This window comes from Lepisosteus oculatus, chromosome 3, assembly GCF_040954835.1.
Source record: "Lepisosteus oculatus isolate fLepOcu1 chromosome 3, fLepOcu1.hap2, whole genome shotgun sequence".
Lineage (NCBI taxonomy): Eukaryota > Metazoa > Chordata > Actinopteri > Semionotiformes > Lepisosteidae > Lepisosteus > Lepisosteus oculatus.
Window position 1 is genome coordinate 63,340,826 of NC_090698.1, and position 24,677 is coordinate 63,365,502.

The 24,677-nt window shown below is 36.3% G+C and overlaps 1 protein-coding gene across 5 annotated transcripts; it reads right to left on the reverse strand.

The window, feature by feature from the left end:
• Nucleotides 1-5,669: 5,669 nt before the first annotated feature.
• On the reverse strand, nucleotides 5,670-20,991 carry LOC107079172 (uncharacterized). 5 transcript variants are annotated; one of them, XM_015361448.2, is made up of 6 exons: nucleotides 20,583-20,991; nucleotides 19,297-19,398; nucleotides 15,664-15,827; nucleotides 13,076-13,315; nucleotides 11,316-11,507; nucleotides 5,670-10,089 (listed from the first exon to the last, which is right to left on the reverse strand). In XM_015361448.2, the coding sequence occupies exons 3-6, from the start codon at nucleotides 15,701-15,703 to the stop codon at nucleotides 9,881-9,883; spliced, it is 681 nt and encodes a 226-aa protein (XP_015216934.1). In that variant the 5' UTR covers nucleotides 15,704-15,827; nucleotides 19,297-19,398; nucleotides 20,583-20,991; the 3' UTR covers nucleotides 5,670-9,880. The 5 variants fall into 5 exon arrangements, with proteins under 5 accessions (XP_015216934.1, XP_015216928.1, XP_015216944.1 ...); XM_015361442.2 differs by lacking the exon at nucleotides 20,583-20,991 and adding an exon at nucleotides 19,883-19,982; XM_015361458.2 differs by lacking the exon at nucleotides 19,297-19,398.
• Between the last annotated feature and the right edge of the window lie 3,686 nt (nucleotides 20,992-24,677).

Sequence of the window (24,677 nt, forward strand, 5' to 3'; positions counted from 1 at the left end):
TAAAAAAATCACCAAAAAAGCATTCTCATCTTTGAATGAACTGAAATTGAAGAAAATGAGCAGACCACAATGCAAGAAAATTATTGCTGCCAGTACATTATGTCTGCAGAAGCTAACACTTTTTTGAGTAAAACTGTTTACACAATGTCACAAATTTAAAATCTAACCAGCCAAGTCTGTTAAAAAAAGTTATTGTACTACCCAAATTGTTTTGCATATTCCATTTATGGGCTGGCTTGTATCAATCAAATATATCCTTATATAATAGAACCTTATAATACAGCTTAAGAAGTCAATCTAAATTAATTCAATCACCTTATCTCACAAGCTCATGAATTGTGGGCTTCCATGTGAAAATAGTGTGGATGTCTTGTATTTTACATCATTCTCACATGTTTACAAGATTTACAGTACACTACCCTTCTCTTTCCCTTTCTCCCTTCACTTTCATTCCTGCCTAAACATGCATATGCATCACTACACATGTTGGTAATACCACTGAGTAAAGGCTGCTTAGTGAGTTGTAGGTTCAATAAATTATAAATGACATTCCTATGTGCCTCTAGGACAGTAAAGGCTAACCATAAGAGGTGGTTTTCAAGTTCAATTATGAGCTTTGAAAAGACCTCAGTTATATACTGTATACATGTATAGAGTAACTATTCAGTATACTGTATAATAATATATGTATAAATATACTGTATAACTTTTAAAAAGCTCCTTATTTTAAAATATGTTTTATAAATTAATGTTCAATAGTTAAGAGCAGCTGTTCTCAGCCCTGTTATTGGGGACCCATATGCTGACCGGCTTTAATTCCACATGAGGTCTCAGTTACATAATTTACCCCTTAATTGACCTAATAATAGGACATACTTTTTGTTTAAGTTCCAAAAGATGTAGGCTGCCTCTTAACTCTTTCATCTCACAAGTAACTCAAGAGCTCCAATCAAGCAGGTTGTTAATGTGGTTATAGCTACTTAAGTTCAATTAAGTAAAGAGCTCAAGTGGAACAAACACCAGCTTGGGGATTCAGGGCAGTGGTCGAGAGCCCCTGATTTTAAAAACCCACACTGTGCTAACAAATGTTTTAAAATGTAAAAAGGAAAATGAGACATAAATATTAATGAATCATCTTTAAAAAATAATGTTGCACTTGTTTAAAAAATAATGGAATCGCTTCAGGTAATAATTTTGGCAATGTTCATTTTCAGGGTTGACAGCCTGCAGTTTTGAAAACTTTAAATGGACTTTGAAGTAGAGTAGTCAATCTCCATGTGCAATGTAAGCATCGGGATGTAAACAATCTTTGAGGAAATATATAAGAATCAGGTTGAGAATAATAAACAGAAGACTTATTTTTCTATATTACTTTATATTGCTATAGAAACAAACCTGAAATGTGCACATACAGTATGACTTTCACTCAACAATTAGTTTCCTTTAAAAATGTTCACTGCATTTCATGCATTTTGCCATGTAAAAAGTTATACATTACTGGGACAAATGACTGTAATATCGAGATGCTCATGCTAAGTCAATTGAAAACCATGGTAAATTTGGCTTCATGAATTAAACTGATGATAGCAGTTTTCTGCTAACGTCCCAGGTGTGTGAATAGAAAACAGATGATCTTTTGCCTTAGGTTCCTGAATTGGTTGAACATAGAATGCTGCTGCAGGGAAGCGTGTGCGTTGGAAAAATATTTAAAACATATTTTTGTGTGCATGTTTATATCCTGTAACCAGACAGATATTAGGATCAAATTCCTGCAAGGAAAACTTTTAAGGCTTATGTTGTTTGTTTTAAATATTTCATACCCACTTCACATCAATGGCAACTATCTGAAGAGAGTTAAAGTTAGCAGATAGGGACAGCTATTTCACCTTTATCATGACTCATCAAAATGGTTTAGCTACCTTTAGTATACTGTACTGTATTTACGTATACTAAAAAAAAAGGGTTTCTGAAAAGGGTACATAATTATGGAAATGGGCTCATTAAAATTCATAATAGATAGTACATCTTTTCTGTGTGTCATCTTGGTTAAAATGACTACTAATATTACATTTCACTAGATTTGTTTTTATCCCCAAAGAAGAAGTACTGTAAGCCATCCTCAAGACCCTCAGTTTATTTTCAGTTTCTGAATACTTAAACTATAATAAAATTCAGTTCCAAACTGTGATTTACACAATATATTAATTCGCTGGCATGGTGGTGAGGTGGTTTGCATTGTTGCTTCACAGTGCTGGGCCCTACATTCGATGTTATTATTATTTATGTTCTCCTTGTGTTTGTGTGGGTTTTCTCCTGATGCTCTGGTTTCCTGCCACAGTCCAAAGGCAGAACCGGTCGGTTCTGGGTGTAAGTGGATGCATGCTTGTGTCTGTCTGTGCCCTATGACGGACTGGTGTCCTGTCCAGGATCTATCCTGCCTTGTACCTGTTGTTTGGGATAGGCTCCAGATCTCCTGTGACCCTGCATTGGATAAAGAGATTATAAAATGTATGAATGGATTAATTCACTGAAATTACACAATGTTTTGTTTTTCAAACAGCAGTTACAAAATGAATAGCTTCAGAGACTTTAAGAAAGATTTTCTCAAACTCTTATTTATTCTTGACCTTTTCACATAAGAAACAAAACCTTTCCCATTAAAGTTCCTTCAAGCAATTTTATATTTTGATGTATGCAATATGCTTGTAATTAGCATTTGCAGTTTGACTTTCAAATTGAAGCCAATTGTTTTTACACAAATGGATACAGGACATAAACTATACGCCTAATGCAACCTGCCAAGACATGAGCAGATGCAAATAAAATGCATTTATGACTCTGCAGTTTTATTAATAGTTTAACTGAAGTTCAAATTAATTTAGTTAATACCAATGAACATTTTTTTTATTTTGAAATGCAAAATTGTTTCTAATGAAATGAAGTTGATAAGTTAAAATAAATATGAATTTGATCATCTGTAAGACTATAGTTCGTTTTCAAGTTCTAAAACATAGGGGTTAGCATTTAAGGTACGAAACAACGGAAAGGAAAAGACGAATGGTAACTAAATGAACCTTTAGGGAAGGCTATTACCTCTGATATTCAGTGTGATTTTTGTTCTAATCATAAAACATGTTATAGCAGACTTGAACATTTTCAATGTAAAGGATCCCAACAAAAATTACACTCATGGCATAATCTTTAATCACATAATTCTTATGGAAAACTTTTATACTAGTGGTCTTGATCCCATTACCATGATTCCAGAATTTCTTTCTAAATCATAAACCTTACAGTGTGTAAAATCTGACTGATTTCTTTCACAACCTGTACCGTCACTAGAACAATAGTTTATATGTATTTAGGAGTCTGGTTGGATAAGGCTTTAACTTTTAAAACCCGTAATGATAACCAGCAAGATAAAGTCTACAGTATATGGCTTTATGGTTTATGGTTTATGGAATGTCCTTTTTAAACTGATTAATCACTGGCACCTATCTTCACAATCATTATTGTGACCCTTATCATTTGATTGATTGTCCTTCTCTACAAACTAGTTATTTTCTTAAATTAATTTAAAGATTTTTATTTAAAAATATATTAAATTATTGCAACCATCCTACAGGTGGTAGTTTAAGTGAACTGAACCTCCCAAAAGCAACCAATGACGTAGGGCACAAGACATATCTTGAACAAATTAAGAATACATAGAAGATACAGTATTAAACAAAGGTAAAGAGAAAGCATAACAGAGGTGAAATCTTTAATCTTTCTTTTGAAAGGAGTACCATTGTCACCACCTTCCCCCATAATGAACAACATGACAAACATGAGTTTCTCCTCAGAAGAAAAGTCCATGGGAGGAAATAAGAGTAGGCCCTAACTAGATGCTCCTTCTTATTCCAAGCTGAAACATTAAAGCCCCTCTTACACTGCAGTAGGCAATTGAAATGGCTTTCTCCAGGTTGGCAGCTGCTCTTGGGAGGTTCCGTTTGGTAAAGGTACTATATCTTCAACTATGAAATGGCACAAAGGACAATAAATTTAAGGAGGTGTTTTCCCAATTAAAGATCTGTAGATTAATTTAAAGCAGTGAAGCATTCATCTAGTAAGCAGAGAGAGCAAATCAATCAAAGAATAAAGGTCACAATGATGAGTGTGTGTAGGGGGCTCCAAATATAAATCTTATGGCATAATGGTATGACATCAAGTCTCACAAGAGCGGTTTTAGAGGCTGTAAAACAAATTAAGGAAAGTTGTTTCCCTTATTTCTCCTTCATAATCTGAAAGTATAAAAAGACCTACTTCTATATAAAAGGAGAAGAACTACATTAAGCTTTGTGGATCAAAAATATATTAATATGGAATAATATATAGAGAGATACTAATCAAGATTGTGACCTTGTGCTAATTAGTCTACATTTATGAGCTATCTTATTTCTAATTGTAAATACACATTGTGTGTGTTATTTTTAAATACTGATGCATTCTAAACTGGTATTAATGCATGAATGTTTAAACTGATTAGCTGGATTGTGATTACTAGACTGTATATTTATATACTGTACCGTGTGAAGCAGAAAATTAAGCTTATTTTTATATAGCTGAAGCTAAGTGTACAGTTAGAGACAGCTTTGTATGTATTGTGAAAAATCATTTTTTTGCTTGTCATAAACTTGTCATAAAAAATGTGATATGGTCTCCATATTTGCAGAGAAAAATCATAAAAGCTCTTTGTAATTTGTATCTATTTAGAATGTCAATAGAATTACTAGTAGTGAAATATTAACACGTCATACGGTACATTGAGATGTGTGTGTTTTATTCAGAGGCAGCTGACAAAATGTAATTCAAAACATTGAACTGAACATTTTGAAAGACTGAAACATTCTTCATACTACTTATACTTCAGAGAAAAGTATGTATTTATAATTAAGATTTTATGCTCCATAATTGTGTATTTTGAGTATGATATAAAAATCACTGATGTAGCTGCAGCATAGCCCCTGGGGAAATGAACATGGAAACATGCAAAACGAAGATAAATATCAACTAGATTCAGCCATCTGTAAGAGATAGTTTTGTCCTGAAATATTACCCACTGGATTCCTTATACTACAGATGCAGGTTGTTTCACAGAAGCAGCAAATATGCCATCAAAATCAAAGGATGACATATTTTCCAGCATTATTATATTAATGTTATATGTATATTAATATGTGTATTTAGACTGACATATTGGGAGAGAAATGATTATTGTTTTTGACAGGGTATTTATAGCCTGTACACATTTCAAAAGTATCTATTGATATGTCTCAATGTATAACTACAGCTCATTTTGAGAAGAGTTTGGAATATGCATTAAAGCATTACATTTAAATACCAATTCATTAAAAATAAATGCACAAAATCTATTAAAGTTGAATAAACCTTTTGTTAATATGAATGCATTTCTAAATATTTCTGCAAAAAGCTTTTTTTAAAGCGAAACAATAAACATGGTGCCTTAATTCTAGACAAGCTTATGGTCCCTATTCTTTGCAAAAACTGTCCCAGGTAACATCCAACTTTATTGAAATGATTCAGTTTCTTATTATATAAAAATATCAAATATCAAATATTGATAATTTTTTAATATATTATATAAAAAATGTAACTCTTAATGCACCGGTCAACAATAGAGAATCCCATAATCACAAAAGTTATGAATTCATTTAACATTTAACATTTTCTAAAGGATGACATACAGTATCAAGATCCGGGTGCCACATGCATTTAATTAGGTAGTGTGTGTTTTTTGATAGATCAGTTTAAGTATTTAAAGATTAATCATTTTGTCTTCTTATAACAGTTACATTCTTCTTAGTTATAGAAGAGGTTCGAAAATAATGTTTAAATAATGTATAAAAAGACTGGACAATATTGGTAGCCTCAGAATTGCACATAAATGTATACTAAAGATCTCCTGTACACAGTAGGTATTTTCTTTAAAAATTATTATAAACATTGTTTTGAGAGAAACCAGATATATAATATGCAAAACCTTGATTTGATCTATCAAGAAAATGTATGATCCCTCTTCACTTACAGCTACTTAAATGATTATTAAAGTAGTAGTATAAATTAAAAACCAGGCACAGGTCTCTCATATCAGTTCGGGGCTACAAGAACCTAGAAACAGAAAAAATAATCAACAGTATTGCTGTGCATCCACCAGCCTATCTGTAAATAGTGTTTAAAAACTATTAAACAGCATTAATAACATCTAAAGATAATTATAAATGCTTTAGCCATAGTGTAAATTTATTATTTTACTTTTTGAAAAAAAAAAACACCTTTCTTAAAGAAAAATAAATTAATTGTACAATTTTATACAGTACATTACAAATTATTTTCAAAACAAACACTATGAAAAAAGGTAAAGAAAATGCTTTTGTAGAGCATTACTGTACATGATTTGACTAACTTTCAGTCCTATAATGGGCTTACTATGAAAGTGCTTTTAAGCAGTTGGATAAGCGCATCATGTAGTAATGCTATGAAATTTCACATTCAGAAAAAGCATTACATTTTTTAATGTTCAAAGGCTAACTGTATTAAGTAAACTGACATGAGACAGCTTTGTGATGTACGTAAACTGGTGCCGAAAAAGATTTTACACAGAGACATCCTTTCAACATACAGGTAATCATGCAAAGGAAAGTCTTTATACATTTTATAAGGAAGCTGTCCATGTACAGTATGAAAGCACTTTTTGATCTTCTTTATCTCCAGCTCTGCTGGATGCTTTCAAAACCTGAAATGGCTGAATTTCAATGAATAAAAATGTAAAAATAACTTGAAGGATTTTAGGCAAAGATGGAAAACATCTTTGTTTTTACCCACCAGATTTGTACTAAGGTAAAATGTTAAGCAGGGAAACCTTTACACATTCTTTTTCATCTGCTGCTGTTTACTAATTCTCTAAATTAAAGGAGACCCTGCTGGTCCATTGACAAACATCTTTGAAAACATCATGCAATTGAATAGTACAAAGCTGTGCGGAAAAATGCTATGGACAGCTTTCTCTCCTGACCGCAGTCCAATGCAACATTTGGAGACCAATTCAGCAATGCTATCAACACAAGTGAACTGTTACTGGCAGAACCTTCTAGATGCAGCTTCCCAGGAAGAGTGGCAGAACACTCCACAGCAAATGATCTGGTTTATGCAATACTGCCAGGATATTGTTCATAGTCATGGAGGTCAAATTAGATACTGGTTTTGTAATGTTCTTATTTTAACACTGTCCATTGCATAAATGTGCAAACATAATATCAACAGTGGGGAGTGGTACAGTACTTTATATTAACCCTTACAAAGGGACGTGTACGTGTAGGCGATGCATGATTTACAACACTTGACTATGTCTTTGTACATTCCTGTCCACAAATTCCAGCAGCTACAGTATACATGATATGTTTTCACTTTTCCTAAATGCCCTGAATAGATGAGATTTATAGAGAAATATAAAGAAACAGAATGTCCCAAGCACAACACTTTCTCTCATTCAGCTTGAGGCACCAAAAGCTTTTTACCATCCTCACTAATCCTAAACAATAAACCCTGGTCCATCACAAACTTGCATCTATTGTCAACTGTCAACTTTTGCTTTACCGCAAGTACCAGTTAAAAAATGGAGCAAATGTTTTATCAGTTTTCTGTGATTCAATAAACGGGAAATGAGCATATTGTACAGTATGTTTAAAGCAGAGTGCAGAGTACATTGAGTGCCAGAAACATACTCAAAGAGGACCAGATTCTTAGATTTCCGTGGTTTAATAGTCTGTTTTTGTTCTTCTTCTAATTCAGCTTCATCTGCAAAAAGAGGTTGCTGCTACTCTAGAGCTAGCTGAAATGCTTTTGTGCACATCCTGTTTCATGGCAACATTGACAGAATACAAAGCAAATTTGACCCTAAAATTACATCATAGTGATAGTTCTGCACTGCTCCTACAGTCATCAAATACTGCTGGTTTAATCTGGTTAAATTAACATCAACACAAAAATCTTACTATTCATTGCCATGGATACAGTAAATATCAAGCCCCCCATTAGAAGTTTTTCTGCCACCAAAGACTGCAAAAGCCCTTCATCACAGAGCACTTGAGTCCAATGCTTGTTTAATAATGTACTGTACATCAGCCATTTCCCAAGCATTGTCTAGACTTGGATACGCACAAGTATGGGTAAAAGGTCTAAGTCAAAATGTCAAAGAAAGGTCAATTGAAGGATATGTTAAGTCATTTTTTGCCTTTATTAGAATTTTTCTAGATATATGAACATTTTAGGTAATAAAAGCATGATATAGCAATATACTGTAATGCAATACATGCAAAGCTTTACTCCCCATGTATTCAGCATAGAAATTGATAATCCTTGTGTTGTTTTAGGATTTGATTCTTACCCATATTGCAGAAATTAATCTAATATTAGTGTTACTGAAGTCTATGCAGGAGCATCTTGTACTGTAGCTACATATCCTTGCTTAGTATTAGTATACAACAGCAATATAGTTTAAAGATGGGTTTACTTCCCTGGATTTTGTACAAGAAGCTTGAAACAAAAATATTTACATGGATTAGATAATTACAATCCATTACCTAAACATTACCTCTGTTTAAAATGCAAAAATGCATGACTGTCATTCACTTTACTTTCAATATCTTTTGTGAAACACTATCAATTATTGAAAATGTTTGATTATTGAGTATGCACACCCTTGTTTTTCCCACACATGTTCCAATTAGCAGTGACATTCAGGGTCTATTAACATGTATAGGTTCCTAAATGGAAGTAAAAAATAACTGGAAAGTACTAGTTGGATTTAATCAAATGTTCACATACTGTAAAATCAACCAAAACAGGTTGCTAGATACACAAAATTACACAAGCAATGCCATCTAGGTAAACTTGTATTTATCAAGGTCCATGACATTTTAACTTTATTTAATATTCAACTCTAATATTTTTAACATTTTAAAATTTGTATTTGTAATAGAGTTAAAGAATTAATGACATAATTGGGTATATCCCATAGATATACTGAAAAGCTGAATAATCAAACCAAAAACATTTACAGATGAAAGAAGTTAAATGTCAGGAAAAACTACAAGAAATCAAATCAAGCAACCAGCAGAGATATCTGGAGCATTCTGTAAGGGGAAGGTAGAGAAATCTGCAGCACCAAAAAGTACTGATTTCTCTCTCTATAAAAGACAGTACAACCTGTAAGGGTTTTCATGCTACTGTTGTTTCCATGTCATGGACACAACCAAATCTGTACAAATGCCCTGAATTGGGAAATACATGTTCTACACATAATGATGTCAATGGATGATTTAGAGACCTATTTACAGGCTTTTGAACATACAGTACGGATGAGAGACAAGATTGACCATAAGAAAAAGTAGCCTCTTTCTTATCCACAGAAACTAAAAAGCACAATCGATTTTGTGCTTGGAAATGTATACCTGGGATTCCATCTCACTCCCAGATGTTTGACAGTATACACATGGATAGAAAACGACTACAGTCCAAGACTAATACTGCTGTCAAAATAGTAGAAATCCTACTTCTCGACACATACTTGTAAAGTCTTCTCCCTAAAACACAGAATAGGACAAGGTAACCCTCAAAGTGTGAATGAATTCATGTCTCTGGCAGAGAGACATCTAGCTACCAAGGAATGTGTGGAAAAATACCGTAATTATCCCTGGAAAATGCAAGCTTCTTATTTCCAATGAGACCAAAGAACTCGTCCAAAAGCTGAGACCAAAGAACTTGTCCAGACCGCCTTGTTGTTTTAATTGTGATATACAGTAGTGTTGTGATCCCTGTTTTAAGAGCTACTTTCTACACCAGTAACATCTCCTTCTAGAAGAGGTATTTGCAGTTCACTTTCTTCCATTCTGAAGTGGTAGAGTTTGCGAGATGAAGTACAGCCCTTTGGAGAAGTTTCCCAGAACTTGATGACAGCTTTCCCAGGCATGAGCAATGGCTGCTTAAAATCCACTTCCACAGAGACAGGGGCACTGACAGCAACAACCCCTACAAATTAAATTAATTAAATCACTGTTGAAGCAATAAAACCACAACAATAAATCATCATTACGAGGAATCAAAGGGCAGTCTAAGAGGATATGGAATAAACAGTAATAAAATACTGCAGTTAAGTGGCATTAGATGCCAGACGAAATCTTTGAAGACATGCTCATAAGTAATTCATTTTTAAATGTCAGAATTTGTTCCAAATGTTAAGAAGGCTATTTACAATGCAACATTAACGCTATCAAAGTGATGTTGTCTTTTACATATTGATGTCTTTTAACAGAGTTTATTTTGAAAGATTTAGCCTACAATACAAAAACTATATTTAAGACTATAAATCCAGCTTCAGCAATATTTTTCTGCTTAAATTTCTTCAGATGAAATCATGGAATTACACGATTTAAGATACTTAACACATGGCAAGCCAATTAAGGAACTTTGGCACACATTTTGTAATTCCAAATGAATTCTTACTATTATCAGCAACAGGTTAAAACCACATTTCCTTAAAATAAAGTCTAATAGTTTTTCTACTAAAAAACTTTAAAGAATCTGATTACTGCTGATTATAAGTTATTTTTACTGTATAAATGCATTATTCCGTTTTGTGAATCGTAGAGCGACTGAAATCGATTGTATTATAGTGTGTGTAATGCAATAATTATGTGTAATTCAGATTATATGCATCTCTGAAAAGGTAAAAGCTTTTCAAAATTATTGTGTAATTATAAATAATTGTATTATGACTGGGTATCGCGTTTAGTCATGGTAACACACTTGCAGTACACTTTTCATTAACATCTTTAAGAGCTAATGCCTGATTGCACTGCTAAGCTTTTCATGGTGATCTTGTCTTCCTTACTGCAAACTCTGAAAGATGTCTGACTATAGCCTACAGAGTGGCAAAATTAACAGCTGAACATGTACAGTATGTGTCAGGTAAAAGCATATCCAGTGTTATAATATCCATGTGGATAAGAGGATAATTGTATGAATCTGTGATCCAGTTTTTTTATTTCTTTACAGCGATTCCCTTAATTTTGCCTGCCATGCATAGCAAAATGTCCACCACCAATTCTGAAGGATTTTCAGAAACATGAAATGTGTGTTGTTTGAAACTGCAAGAAAAACCAACCTTTTCTAGGTTAATTGTTTGGCTACCAATACAGTATTCAAAAGCTCACATTTTTTATCTTATTTCAACCAAAAGAGCAATGAAATGTTACCTTCATGTTTCTCTATTTCAGCCAAGCATCTGGATATCATCCACAAGCTATGAACTGTAGGATGTTTGTAGCCAAGGAGTTTAGTAATAGAAGAAAAGAGATGATGTGGATTATAATTCCAGGAAGCATAGGCACATTTCAGTCCTGTGTACCAAGGGACATTTAATTCAATTGTTTTCACTTCCTTTGGCTCTACAATGAAAGAAAAAAAAGATTTAAAATAAGTACAGTAATTGTGCTCTTAATGCAAAAAATAGGCATTATTATAATGTTTTACAATGGAACTGTATACAATAATGTAAATACCAAAGAGGATCAGTATATTTTAGCAAATTAAATACCTTTATGAATTTGTTTCCATTATGTGTTGTTCATTTTTGCACACTTGTGCATTTTTTTTATTTCAACGAAAACAATAAAAATGATAGAATTATCTTGTGAACAAAACTTTTCATATATCTGACTCTAGTTGAATAATATAGCTTGTTATTATCATTTTCATAACATATTACTGTTTTAATGAGGTGCAATACACCTACTGTACACTATGCTGAATATTTTTTTTGTGTGTAAACTCATGCTGGTTTACTTAAGTATCAAAATACTCAAGCCAATCTGCCTTTGTAGATATATGCAGCAATAATTAAATGTTTAATATACAGTAAGTCTGAAATGTATTTTACTCATTAAAACATTTTAGGTGGGAATTTCCTAACCTACAGGTATTCTATTAATCAAGGAATATGTATGAGAAATTAAATACCCGTGACCAAATGAAAAATGAAATCATAAAACACCAAAATAGGTTAACTCTGTGGTAAACATTTTTAGGGTATTATTTGCAAGAATGATGTATCAGACATGACACATAAATAGTAATCTTAACACAATTATTTCATTTTCTCCATGTCACCAACTATAGTATTGGTCACACAGCATGTTGTTACATGATCATTTTCAAGGAAGAGAGACCAAGTTCATTTTGCATAAAACTAAATGTTTTTTAAGGTGTGAGATACAATACAAATTTGTGAGGAAACAAATGAACAACTACAGTGGCCTCTATTGTTTCTTTAAAGAATTTTAATTACTCATTTAGGCAACCATTTAAAGAGCAGAAGGAACTGAGGTAGCAAATGCCTACTCAAACTGAATAGTTCATCCACTATTACTGATTGAAGACTAATCTGGCAGTTTTACTGTATTATTATTTCTTGCTCAATTGCTCTTGTCAAAGTGCTCTTAAAGATTATCTGACTTGAGCCTACTTACCTGTAGATGATTATTAAGTACTGCAAAAATAATCTTGTTTAGATTCAACAAGGGTGAAAGAGGTGAATAAACAGTATTACCGCACAAGTCTTTCTTCACTGCTTCACACTTGGGATTCTGTTTTCTAACTATTTGCTCATCCATCACATTTGTAATGAGCTTTCAGAAGTCCTTTTCGTATCATGCTTTATCAACTTACCAGTATGGAAAATATATTATGGAAGCCAATTTGCACCTACAGTATGCTGTAATTCACTTCTGTAGTATTTTAATTTGAGCTAATTTAGAAAACACTGAAACTGTGGTAGTGAGTAATAAATAAGTTCAATTAAAACATGATAAACATAAAACCACAAAAATCTTATTTGAAATAATTAGAAAAATGCTAACATTTTGTGCTGTGGAGTCTATACAATGAACTTGGTAATGCATTGTACTCTGTTGTTCTTAGTATGCTACAGAGAGGTGGCTAAATTTGTCCTTTTTACCATGACTTCCACAGGCCGGTTGCCATTTGTTTAGTTTCTTTGTGTCTCTTGAGAGCAATGTCACAAGCCCTGCCCACACGGGCTTGCTGGCTCTATCCGTCACGTCAAGAGCAATATCCACTTCTATTCCCACTTCTACAGTTCTGTACTCTCTCACAGATGCCTGAAGGGAAAAGGGACCTTTCTTCAGTTCGTCTATTGGCTGCAATGTTCTCATGATTTTACGTACATTGGTGAGCCCTGTGAAACAAGACATTTTTAAAGTTAAAAAGACTGTACAGAAACGATGCAGGTAACAAAGGATAAAACGATAGGGTAGTATATCCAGTACGCAATAAAATGATGTGTTAGGTTTTAAAAATAAATATAAACAGTGACATTTTACAAGTAATACTTTTCTTTTGTTCTTTAATAACATTTCTAACACTGGACACTTTTAATACTTCTATGTCATATCTTCTTCTATGTTATCCTAGAGTCTTTATAACATTCTGAAACTCTAGGCATGCCAGAATACATGAACATGCATGCTTTGTGGCAGTTATTGAACAAATTATTTCTCAAGCTTATTCATAAAAATGTGTTGTGGAAAATGCTTCAGTATATTCTTTAAGAAATAATAACATGAACATCAGACCACATGAGCAATGACATGCCAGCATTCAGCTAATAAACTTAAATGTTCAGTTTAACAGTCTAAAAAGCTGGGAAGGGGTGTCCAATATTGCTTAATGTTCATTTTATCATATGAGAAATACACAGCATATTTTTATGTACATGCTGAGCTTTTTAACTGATTTCCTACCAATTGCAATCAACACAGTCAGTAAAATTGTTCCTGTGCCTTTTTATCATAAATATACAAGTTATTTCTTGTGTCATAAATATATTGTACAAAATTCCCTAAAGTATATGAAAACACAAACGACGTCTATTATTCATGTCTTTTAGACCTATTTAAAAGTATTTTGTACAAAAGATGTCAGTACATGAACTTAACAATATTTTACATTAAATCTATTTTATGACTGATTTACTTTTATGCTTTCTATTCAGACTTCTGAAGACTGTTAAACTGAGGATTTACTCTACACATAAATGTAGAAAACAATCTACAGTATCACACTACAACAAGGTGCTTTATTAAATGTACAAAAAAGTATATAAATTACTTCATTAAAATACAAATAATTGTAACAAAATGTTAACAACTGAATATCAAGTTACCAAAAAACATATTTTATTGTAATATGAAATGCTCAAAAAGCATGGTACAGTATTTAGTTAGACCATGTGCAGTTCTGTTTTTAATCACTGCAAGCATTGCACAACATATTTCCACAATTTATTTCACTAGAAGACAAGAGAGATCTACAAATTAGAGAGGCCAATATAAATTGATAAGCCATTTGGCCCATCTTGCTCATTTGGTAGTTTGGTACCAACCAACAGGCAGGGACGCCATTTCCAGACACCTACTACTCTTTGAGAAAAGAAGCGTTTCCTCTTCTCTGGCCTAAATGAATTCCCTTTACTGCATGTATAAGGGATCTGAACACAATCTGACCTGAAGAACTGCCTTACCATCCATCCAGGAAATGTACAACACCAGGTGTCTGAAAAAAGACAGCAAAATTCTGACTGACCCCACGTACAACTTGTTCGTCCACCTACCATCTGGTAGAAGGTTCTGGGTGATCCAGTCGCACACAACAAGACTCCGAAATAGCTTCTTCCCTATAGCCGTAAAGCTGATAAGCCCCTCCGAGCCCCCCACTCCCACCCACCAAACTATGATCTCTCTTCACTTCTTCCTGTACCAAACAACGATTGTACTCCTACACCGCTACATACACCATAGTGTACCTCCGACAACTGAATGTAAGCCAAACTTGAACATAAGACTGTACTTGATTGAGTTGTACTATTTGATAACTCTGTATTATTTTGCAGTTTGCTCTGTTGTGTACTTCTGCAGTTTTTAACAGATATGGGTTCTGTAATACTAGTACCATACTCATTGTTTACATTGTTATTGTATTTACTGTCTATTGTCTTGTCTGCTGTTCTGTATATACTGCACCTGAGAGACTAATGAGAAACACTTTTCATTATACTATACACCTGTGTAAGTATAATAACAAATAAAGTTGAATTGAAGAAAGAGAAACCTGCAGTGCCAGTCAAATACGAACAGCGATTTCGGATTAAAACAGGACAAGCACATTAGATATTCTCATCTGTCTGATCAGTTCCTCCACTGCCAAGCATGACAGTTTAGCACAATCAGAACCTGTTTTCTTGTATGCTTTATCAGCTACAGTTCACAGTTCAACCTCTGTCAACTATATTTCCTTAGAACCATAAAATATATTGTATTTTTAAAGTACTTCTTAACTGTGTAAATACTGTACTCCACACCAACCAACCCATAAAAAATAGGTTAATAAAAGATTTTGAACTGACAAATTACACAATGGTTTGATTTACACACAAAAATTGGCTGGCAGTTTTGTTTGCTATGCTACTGAAATCAAAGAAAAGCAAGAGCTTTGTTCTATGCATTTCATATAATACAAAAGCCTTACCGAGGGGGCTTAACCTGAACTCTTCAGAGCACACAATCATTGCCAACAAGCGGAAGAAGAGCACTTCTGGGTAACACAATGGGATGTCTCTGAAACTGGAGTCAGGATAGTCCCACCCATACCCAAAAGCACTACAGTACCATCTCAGGTTGTTGGGCTCCAGCCTGTAAATGAATATTAACAATTATTTTCTTTTGTATACTGTCATTTAAGCAGGTAATGGTACACTTTGATAGACACTATGGATATCATAGTACTGTAACCTATAGTATGCATATTGTAAAAGACTCCCCTCACAACACTAATGTTACAGTATATACAGTACTATATTTTCTTTACCTTTTTATTTAACTAAAATTAATCTGATTCACACATGTGCAAATAGGGAAACCTATAGTGGAACAGTAGTTACATATTTTAATGCTTTTTATTTTTACTGCTTGGGAAATGTGGTCTGTATTTGAAAATTTGTGGATCAAATGTGTACATTGTAAAACCATTATAATGTGCTGTTATTTCATAACCTGACCTTTTTAACACAACCCTATAGTGATGAAGAGCCTGTAATTGTACCTTTCAGTTACAGCAAAAACTCCAAATTACTGTCATACATTGTCAAAATGTTACATTATGGTGATCTGGAAGTGCATGGATAATAGATGGCCTTGCCAAAATCACATACATGCTTCAGCACACAGAATGATGAAAAAGATCTCAGCTGACACTCATTTAAAGCATTCAACTACTTATATTCATATTTATACTACAATACTGGGCATGAATAGAAATGTATCAATCTGTGCATGCATATATGTAAAATAGTAAAGTATACAGATTCTGGATATCAACTAAATGTTTTTGGCATAATTGTGATTAACTTATTATTGATGACTGTCACTGATGCTCAAGTGACTTTGACCGTTACAGTATATAAGCACTCAGTCATTTCTTTAGTGTTGACTGGGCACAGGTTTTTACTTGATTTCTCCTGTTAAATGCCAAGCGTACTGAAAATTGAGAATGAAACACACAAAAAAGTTAGTAACGTGTCCTGTTTCTCAATTGAATAACAGCTTGATTTCATGAGTACAACAGAGTCTGGATATCCATCTTGGGTGGATTCACCAACAGTGGAGTCAAGTACTGAATAAATCAAGGGACAGCAGCGAGTGTGACTCAGACATGTGTAAAGATTGTTGCCTACAGACAAATTGATAAGGAGACCCAAGTGTAAAGTTCTGTGGGGGAGTGCGTCTGGTGGCTAAAGAGCTCAGCATGACAGTCCTGAGACTACACTTTCCTCCAGCGAGATGACCACATTCTGACTGAACAACTCATGTCCTTGTAATGCTTGAGTAGCAACTGCTTTTGCAAGATGAGAATGTGACAGCTTTGCCTGACATACCCTGTTCGGCAGAGTAGGGCACCACTTCATTCCAGTAATGTGAATGAACTGGAATGAAGAATGGCATCTAGGGCTAATGGACCAGGCACATTCCTGTTGAAGTTCTAAGAGAAGAATGGAACACTATCCCACAATACAGATTCTGCAAATAAGTGTAAAAATCTGTATAAATGTACATCTGATCAGCTTCCAATGGTGGCCACAAGATGTGCAAGTCAGTGACATTCACAGTACTCCTTCTGTTGACCAGTCCTGTTGATGACAAATACTAATCGGCATAATCAATTTATCCATGCCTGATCAATAAATGTCAGTTACTAAAACATTGTCATCCTCCTGATAATCTTGTAAAATTGTTATATTTATAAGAAGCAGTTTTTTATGTTCAACATTTATTGCTATGAAGCTCTAATGTGTAGCAGTAGCAATCACATTTTATTTCATATTGGCAGTAAAAGAGAACTAATTCAAAATACAGCTTCTAGTTTCCATATAATATTCTTTGTCTACTTTTTGTATTACTTTAAACTACAATCAACAGTTTTAAGAGGCTCTATTTCCTTCAATGGAAAGAAATATTGTTCACTCAAATGACAGCGATTAACTGCATTTGAAACTGACTTGTACGCTGGTTGAAAAACATTAGGCTTCTCAACAACTTCAATGTTTCTATTAATTGGTTTCCTTAATTGATGCAGAATAAATGCTGGTATTAGCATCAGTGCTGATTTGTTCTTGTCTTGTTCGTGTCTTATCATAACATTTGCAATTTAAACATTAAGTCATAGAGTACAACAAGCAGGCAGCCAAAATGACTAATGATGCTGCTATAGACTTTTTTAAGGGTCCTTGAACTGAACACAGATTCTACCATGAACCCATCAAGGGTTCAGTAGGGACCCTTGACAGCCAGTTTCCATTAATTTAGCATGTCTGTGTAAACATTGTCTTTTCCTGGCCTGCAAAAGTTGAGAGACTTGGCTACTGTTGTTAACAGTATATTGGTGCTTCCAGGATTGCAAAATGAGAAAAGTGAAACAATGCTTGTTTTCAATGAGTGCCCTTATTCAGTTTTGTTTTAAACACACTACCTTATGATCTTAATGTGTATTAAAATTATTTATCTCAGACAAAAAGGGTTAACAATGAACAAATAACTAACAAAATGATTACAATATCATGCATTAAGTTAACAAACCTGACTTTTTATTTCTGTTTATTTAAGTGTGTTGATATAACTAGATTTCTGCAGGCCACTGTAGCCACATGATATTAGTCCAGTTGCTTGTTGTCATTATTGAACTATGCTGTGGTACAAAACAGGCTTAAAACTAATAAATAAATCTATTAATAAATTCTACCATTTTCTACCATGGCATTAGAGGCTGCTACAGTTCCATTGTAATTGTCCTAGATTGTAAATTGGGTTTACAGTATGATAGATGCTTGATTGTGATGGAAGGCAATGCTGTCTAAAACAGACCATTCTATTTTAGCATTGAAATGATTCATGAAAAGTGTTAAATACGGGTCCTGGCTTGGGACATACCACCTACTCAACAACAGCTCGTAGTAACACTTGAGCCTTGTTGGAAATGTTTCATATTGCTTTATTCGTGATTAATGTACAGATTCTGGCATAATTGTATTATAATTGTTTACAATATGTGTTGTGGGAAGTACAGTGGTTTGATAGTGAATGCTGATACCTCACAGCTCTTGGGTACTTTGTTCAATTGTAGATTAAAATACAGTACTGTACCTCCTACTACTGTACAGTATATATGGAACGTACATTTCTCCCCATGGGTTCTCCAGTTTATTTTAACCTGCTTAAAATGCTGGCGAGGATAATTAGTTTCTGTCAGTGCTTTTTTTATTTGCCTACTGACTTTTCTTGATTGCTTGAGGCTTGCAGGTAAGTTCTCCATAATGATATTAAGATGCAAAGACTAATGAAAACATTATTTAACTTGACAGTTTTTTTATGAATTTATTAAAATAAGATGTGCCAGCGTTTTAACGTGCTCTATGGGCATAAAGTATTTTTTTAATGAATAACGCCCAATGCGTCTTAAACATGAACAGAAATGTTAACAACTATTTCCTCTACACACGTTTTAAATCTCAATTATCCGATGGAAAAAAAATATGGACATAATTTAGAAGTGTTTTAAAGGTGCTTCTTAGTCCGAGCTAGGTAGGAATTAGCCAATAAGCTACTGTACCTGCAGTTGTAGAAAGTGAAAGTAAGTTGGTTTATATTTCTTGCAAGCAAATCATTGTCATAAAGTTGCCCCCGTGTCTTCCGTAGAGCTTGCAAAACAAACCTGCACACCAAGAACAAGAAAGTAGGGACGTCCTTCTGATAGTCAAATACAACAGTTCCCGCTTTGTATAATTTATGAGAACAATACCCATAAGCGTAACACAAAAATATTATAAAAGGAAAACAAACAGCTATTAAGAAAAGACAAAAATCACTACTTTCCATTTTCTATTACGTTCACTTTTTCACTGCACCCTGGCCTTTGAGGTTTAAACCGAAAACAGAAAGTAGCGTACCGATTAGTCAGCGAAAAGCTACCACATACATAGAGTAGTAGTGCATATACATACTGTAGAAGAGTACTTTGTCGAGAAGTGTATTAGTAAAATTTCTGCTAGGCACTAGTTTTACATACATTACGGTGCCAGTACACAAATTATCATCTACAGTATGATACGAGTGCCTCTCATGAGGTTTTACTCATTGCTGCTGCTACTATTGCGGCTTCTTATACAGTAGTACTATAGTTTTTTTCGTAATCTTACCAGGAAGGTGCGCCTTTTTATTTTCTTTTTCACAATAGCGTCTTTATACAAATACAGCAAGTAGTGTAAAGCAACGTACAACGCATCATCACTGATCAGGTCGAAACCGAGTCTGGAATTTACAGACCATTCAAATGTTTCCAGGCCTTTCTGGGGACTCTCCTAAACTATACTACAGTACATCTCTGAGGATAAGGTTTGAGATCACAGTAAATCAGACGTTTTTTCCCTTTTACTACACTTTTCTTGTAATTTTGCTACTGATTTCAATGATGCACACAAAAAAAACCATTACGCAAATATAATTTAATGAGTTTTTGTGGTGTTGATGTTTCCAAATCTACAAATATTGGACATGGGGTTCTCTAACAATAGTGCTGTTTTTAATACACCAGGTGATATTCTCCAGCTGGAATAGGCAGTGTCAGTGCAATTACAATCTCTTCTTCCATTCATTTACCTCTTTGACTCTTTTCAGTTTAGACAGGGTGTCACGACCACCAGGCAGTCAAGACCAAAGCGTAAGCGAGCTAATCAGACCCAGCAGAGGGTGATTATTAACAAACGCCGCCGCACGAGTTAAACCACCTGCGCACACTCAATGCGGTGCGCACTGCTATTTAAACCATCTTCACCTGCTTCCCACTGCTCGGTATTGAGTCTACTCCTTGAGAGCTCTACCTGGCGTTTTTCCCCGTACCTCGTTTATTCTGGATTTTGGATTCTGGATTCCCCTTCTGCCTTTTCGACTTTGCACCTCGCCTCTCAACTCGGACTGTCTGCTACCGGTGAACTTCCTGGATTACGACTTGCCTTTCGCCTTTTGACTACGACCTTGCCTCTCGTTCTGGTTTTGTTCGCCTGCCTCATCTATCACCCGTGCCTGCGTCTGCACAGGATCCGTGTATCTTCTCACCAGGGATTCCTAACAGAATACTGATCCCAAAGATGGGTCCCGCGGACGCACAAGCTTTTTGCTCAGTTCTTAATCGCCATTCCCAAGCTCTCACCCAGCTTCAATCTTCGCTTCACATTCTCTCCAATCACGTCGCTAGCCTTCCGCCCTCCCCTGTCCCTTCGCCTCCAGCACAGACCACTGCTCCAATCCCTGTAACCCCGCCCACCTCTCCCGTAGCCTCACCTTTTGTTCTCCCGGAAAGATATGACGGCAACACCGCGGGCTGTAGGGGTTTTATTGCGCAATGCTCCTTGACTTTCCAGTTGCATCCTGAGCATTTTTTTTCTCCCCGGGAGCAGATCGGTTTCGCCCTTTCCTTGCTCACTGGCAAGGCTCTGGACTGGGCAGCTGTGTTGCTTGCTAGGGGAGACTTTCAGTTTGCTGATTTCCAGCTTTTTGCTGACCAGCTCCAGGCACGTTTTTCTCCAGTCAACCCGGACCTGACTCATCTCTGGTTCACCTCGCTTCGTCAGGGTGATGGATCTCTGAATGATTATGTGGCTGACTTCCAAGCCCTCGCCACGGAGTCTGACTGGAACCCTGAAGCCCTGATTTGCCTTTTTTATAAGGGTCTCTCTGAAGATCTAAAGGACCACCTGGTGCTCTCGCCACTTCACAACCGCTCTCTCGAATCGGTAATCGCTCAGGTGGTTGAACTGGACACCCGCATTCGGCTGCGGAGAGCAGAGTCATGACGGAAGCAGTCCTGGCCATCCTGGGTGCAGACGCACTCTGGACCTACTCACCAGAGATTTCTGGTGGCCTTCCATGCGATCAGATGTTGCAGAGTACGTCCGAGCTTGCCCGGTCTGTGCCAGGATCAAGACTCCGCGTGCCAAGAAGACCGGTCTCCTTCACCCTCTTCCGATCCCACACCGCCCTTGGTCCCACATAGCTGTGGACTTCATTACGGACCTTCCTAGCAGTCAAGGTCATACGGTAATCTTGGTGATATCTGATCATTTTTCCAAGGCAGCCCATTTCGTCCCCCTCCCAGCATTGCCCACAGCCCAGGAAATGGCATCGCTGTTTGTGCAACAGGTCGTTCGGATACATGGGTTGCCCAACGATGTGGTCTCAGACAGGGGACCTCAATTTGTCTCGGCCTTTTGGAAAGCGTTCTGCCAAGCTTTAGGGACCCATGTATCTCTGACTTCGGGTTATCATCCTGAGGCCAATGGTCAGGTGGAACGGACCAACCAAAGCCTCCTTACCTTTTTGAGAGCCTTCACCTCCAACTCGCAGGATGACTGGTCATTGCTACTTCCCTGGGCAGAATATGCCCATAATTCTCTTACCTCCTCCTCCACAGGTCTCTCTCCCTTCCTCTGCTCACTAGGTTATCAACCCACTCTCATTCCTGCCACCCCTCCGGACACGGCGGTGCCGTCGGTGCGTCAATATATTTCCAAGCTGCGCAGGACCTGGAGAATGGCGAGGACAGCTCTCACCAAGTCAACCCAGCGCCAGGCCAAATTCGCAAACCGACACCGCAGACCAGCCCCCCGTTTTCGCAGAGGCCAGTTTGTTTGGCTATCAACAAGGAACCTACCTCTACACCTGCCTTCCAAGAAGCTCGGGCCTAGGTATATCGGCCCCTTCGGGATACTCTCCCGGATCACCCCAGTTACCTTCCGTCTTGCACTTCCCCCCACCCTTAAAATCAACCCGTCTTTCCACGTCTCCCTCCTGAAACCCTTCTACCGCTCACCTCTGGCGGCTCCCCAACGTCGCCCGCCATCCCCGCGTCGCATTCGGGGGCACCAGGCATATACAGTCCACAAGATCCTCGACTCTAGATGGAACCGCGGTACCCTTCAGTATCTGGTTGACTAGGAGGGTTATGGCCCTGAAGAAAGATCCTGGGTTCCGGAGAGGGATATTTTGGACCCTGCGCTAATCGGAGACTTCCACAGGGACTATCCCGATCGGCCGTCTCGGGCGTCGGGAGCCGCCCGTGAAGGGGGGGGTACTGTCACGACCACCAGGCAGTCAAGACCAAAGCGTAAGCGAGCTAATCAGACCCAGCAGCGGGTGATTATTAACAAACGCCGCCGCACGAGTTAAACCACCTGCGCACACTCATTGCGGTGCGCACTGCTATTTAAACCATCTTCACCTGCTTCCCACTGCTCGGTATTGAGTCTACTCCTTGAGAGCTCTACCTGGCGTTTTTCCCCGTACTTCGTTTATTCTGGATTTTGGATTCCCCTTCTGCCTTTTCGACTTTGCACCTCGCCTCTCGACTCGGACTGTCTGCTACCGGTGAACTTCCTGGATTACGACTTGCCTTTCGCCTTTTGACTACGACCTTGCCTCTCGTTCTGGTTTGTTCGCCTGCCTCATCTATCACCCGTGCCTGTGTCTGCACAGGATCCGTGTATCTTCTCACCAGGGATTCCTAACAGTCACAGGTAGGTAATTAAAAAAGGTTTGGTATGATTTTGTTAACTGATTAATAATAATGAACTATACATTTGCAGATCACCCCATATGACCTTCACAACTTTTTACAAACGATTCGACCTTTGCTTCACGTAATGCAGTAAAAAGATGTTACCAGTGTAAAATTAGCACTTAACATGAGGTTAAAAAAAATATGAAGCAGTTTCATTTCCGAGACCAAGGGAAATTCTTAAAAAGGAGATGTGTAGCAATTATTCTGGAAGGCAGGCGGCTATGTTGTGTGTTTTCAATGCTGTCAGGAGGTCTTATGAATATTATAGTGGTTTAGCTGTCAGAAAGAATTTTGTAACATTTTGGGAATCAACAGTGCGTGAATGCCTAGACTGACATTTTTTTAATTAAATGCATACTATGACTGTTGATAACAATCCTCTTGACAATCATCTCAGCATTCCAATATATTTCTAAATGGAAATGTGTGAGGATTGACTCTCTAAGCATATTTTTCTGTTTGTTTATTTAAGCTTTATCTGAAGATGTGCATTCATTTTTTTTTTTATTGGTATATAAACATACTGGATTTCATTGTAATACCTGAAGGTGTTCTTTTTTTGGTATTTGGTAACAATTATATGACCCCCTATAAAGAATGTGGAACAAATTGCAAAAACATTTATCTTTTCTGGAGTGTTGCTTTGTCTTTTTGGTACAGTAGTTTTCTCACAGGTTTCAATAGTGTATGAAACAAAGAAAACAAATTGCGATTTCAGAGGAAAAAGGCCACTTTTTCCTTTTTTCCATGATGGAAAGCACTGTAATTCATATTTTATAACAACAAAATCCTCAACAAAGTTTCATAAGTATGAATTGTAGCTTCTTTTAATTACACTGCATTTTGTTAATTTTATACTCATTCACTTGGGTTGATTCTTCCTACAATCCTGCACATACTATACACCTCTGTGCCCTCTTATTACAATAGTGTGATTTGATGCAATTAAAGCTCCATAGTACAATCCTCAGGGCTAGCTGCTGTATGGCTTGGCAGGAAAAGTCTTACCAACTTCAGCTCCAGTAGCCCTCAATGTATGCTGCCTCTTGGGGAAACAATGCTCACTGTCAGCTTATAACAAAACCCAGACTCAAATCACTTATCCTGCTTTCCAGACAACTACTGTGTAAGTTTACTGGATGAACAGCTTGCAGGCCATAAGATTGTTTATAAATTCTACATAATTTCTTATTCCTACCCCTTGATAAAGTTTTTCATGACAGAAAAGCTCATTACTAAGCATCTCACCAACCAGTTATGCAAAGCTTTTAAAATATTCTAAACCATAGACAGTACGGTTGGCATGTACAGTACCATTAACCATGCGTTTTTAACAGGCACTCAAGGCAAGTGTAGTTCCCACTGTTATGAAAAATTGA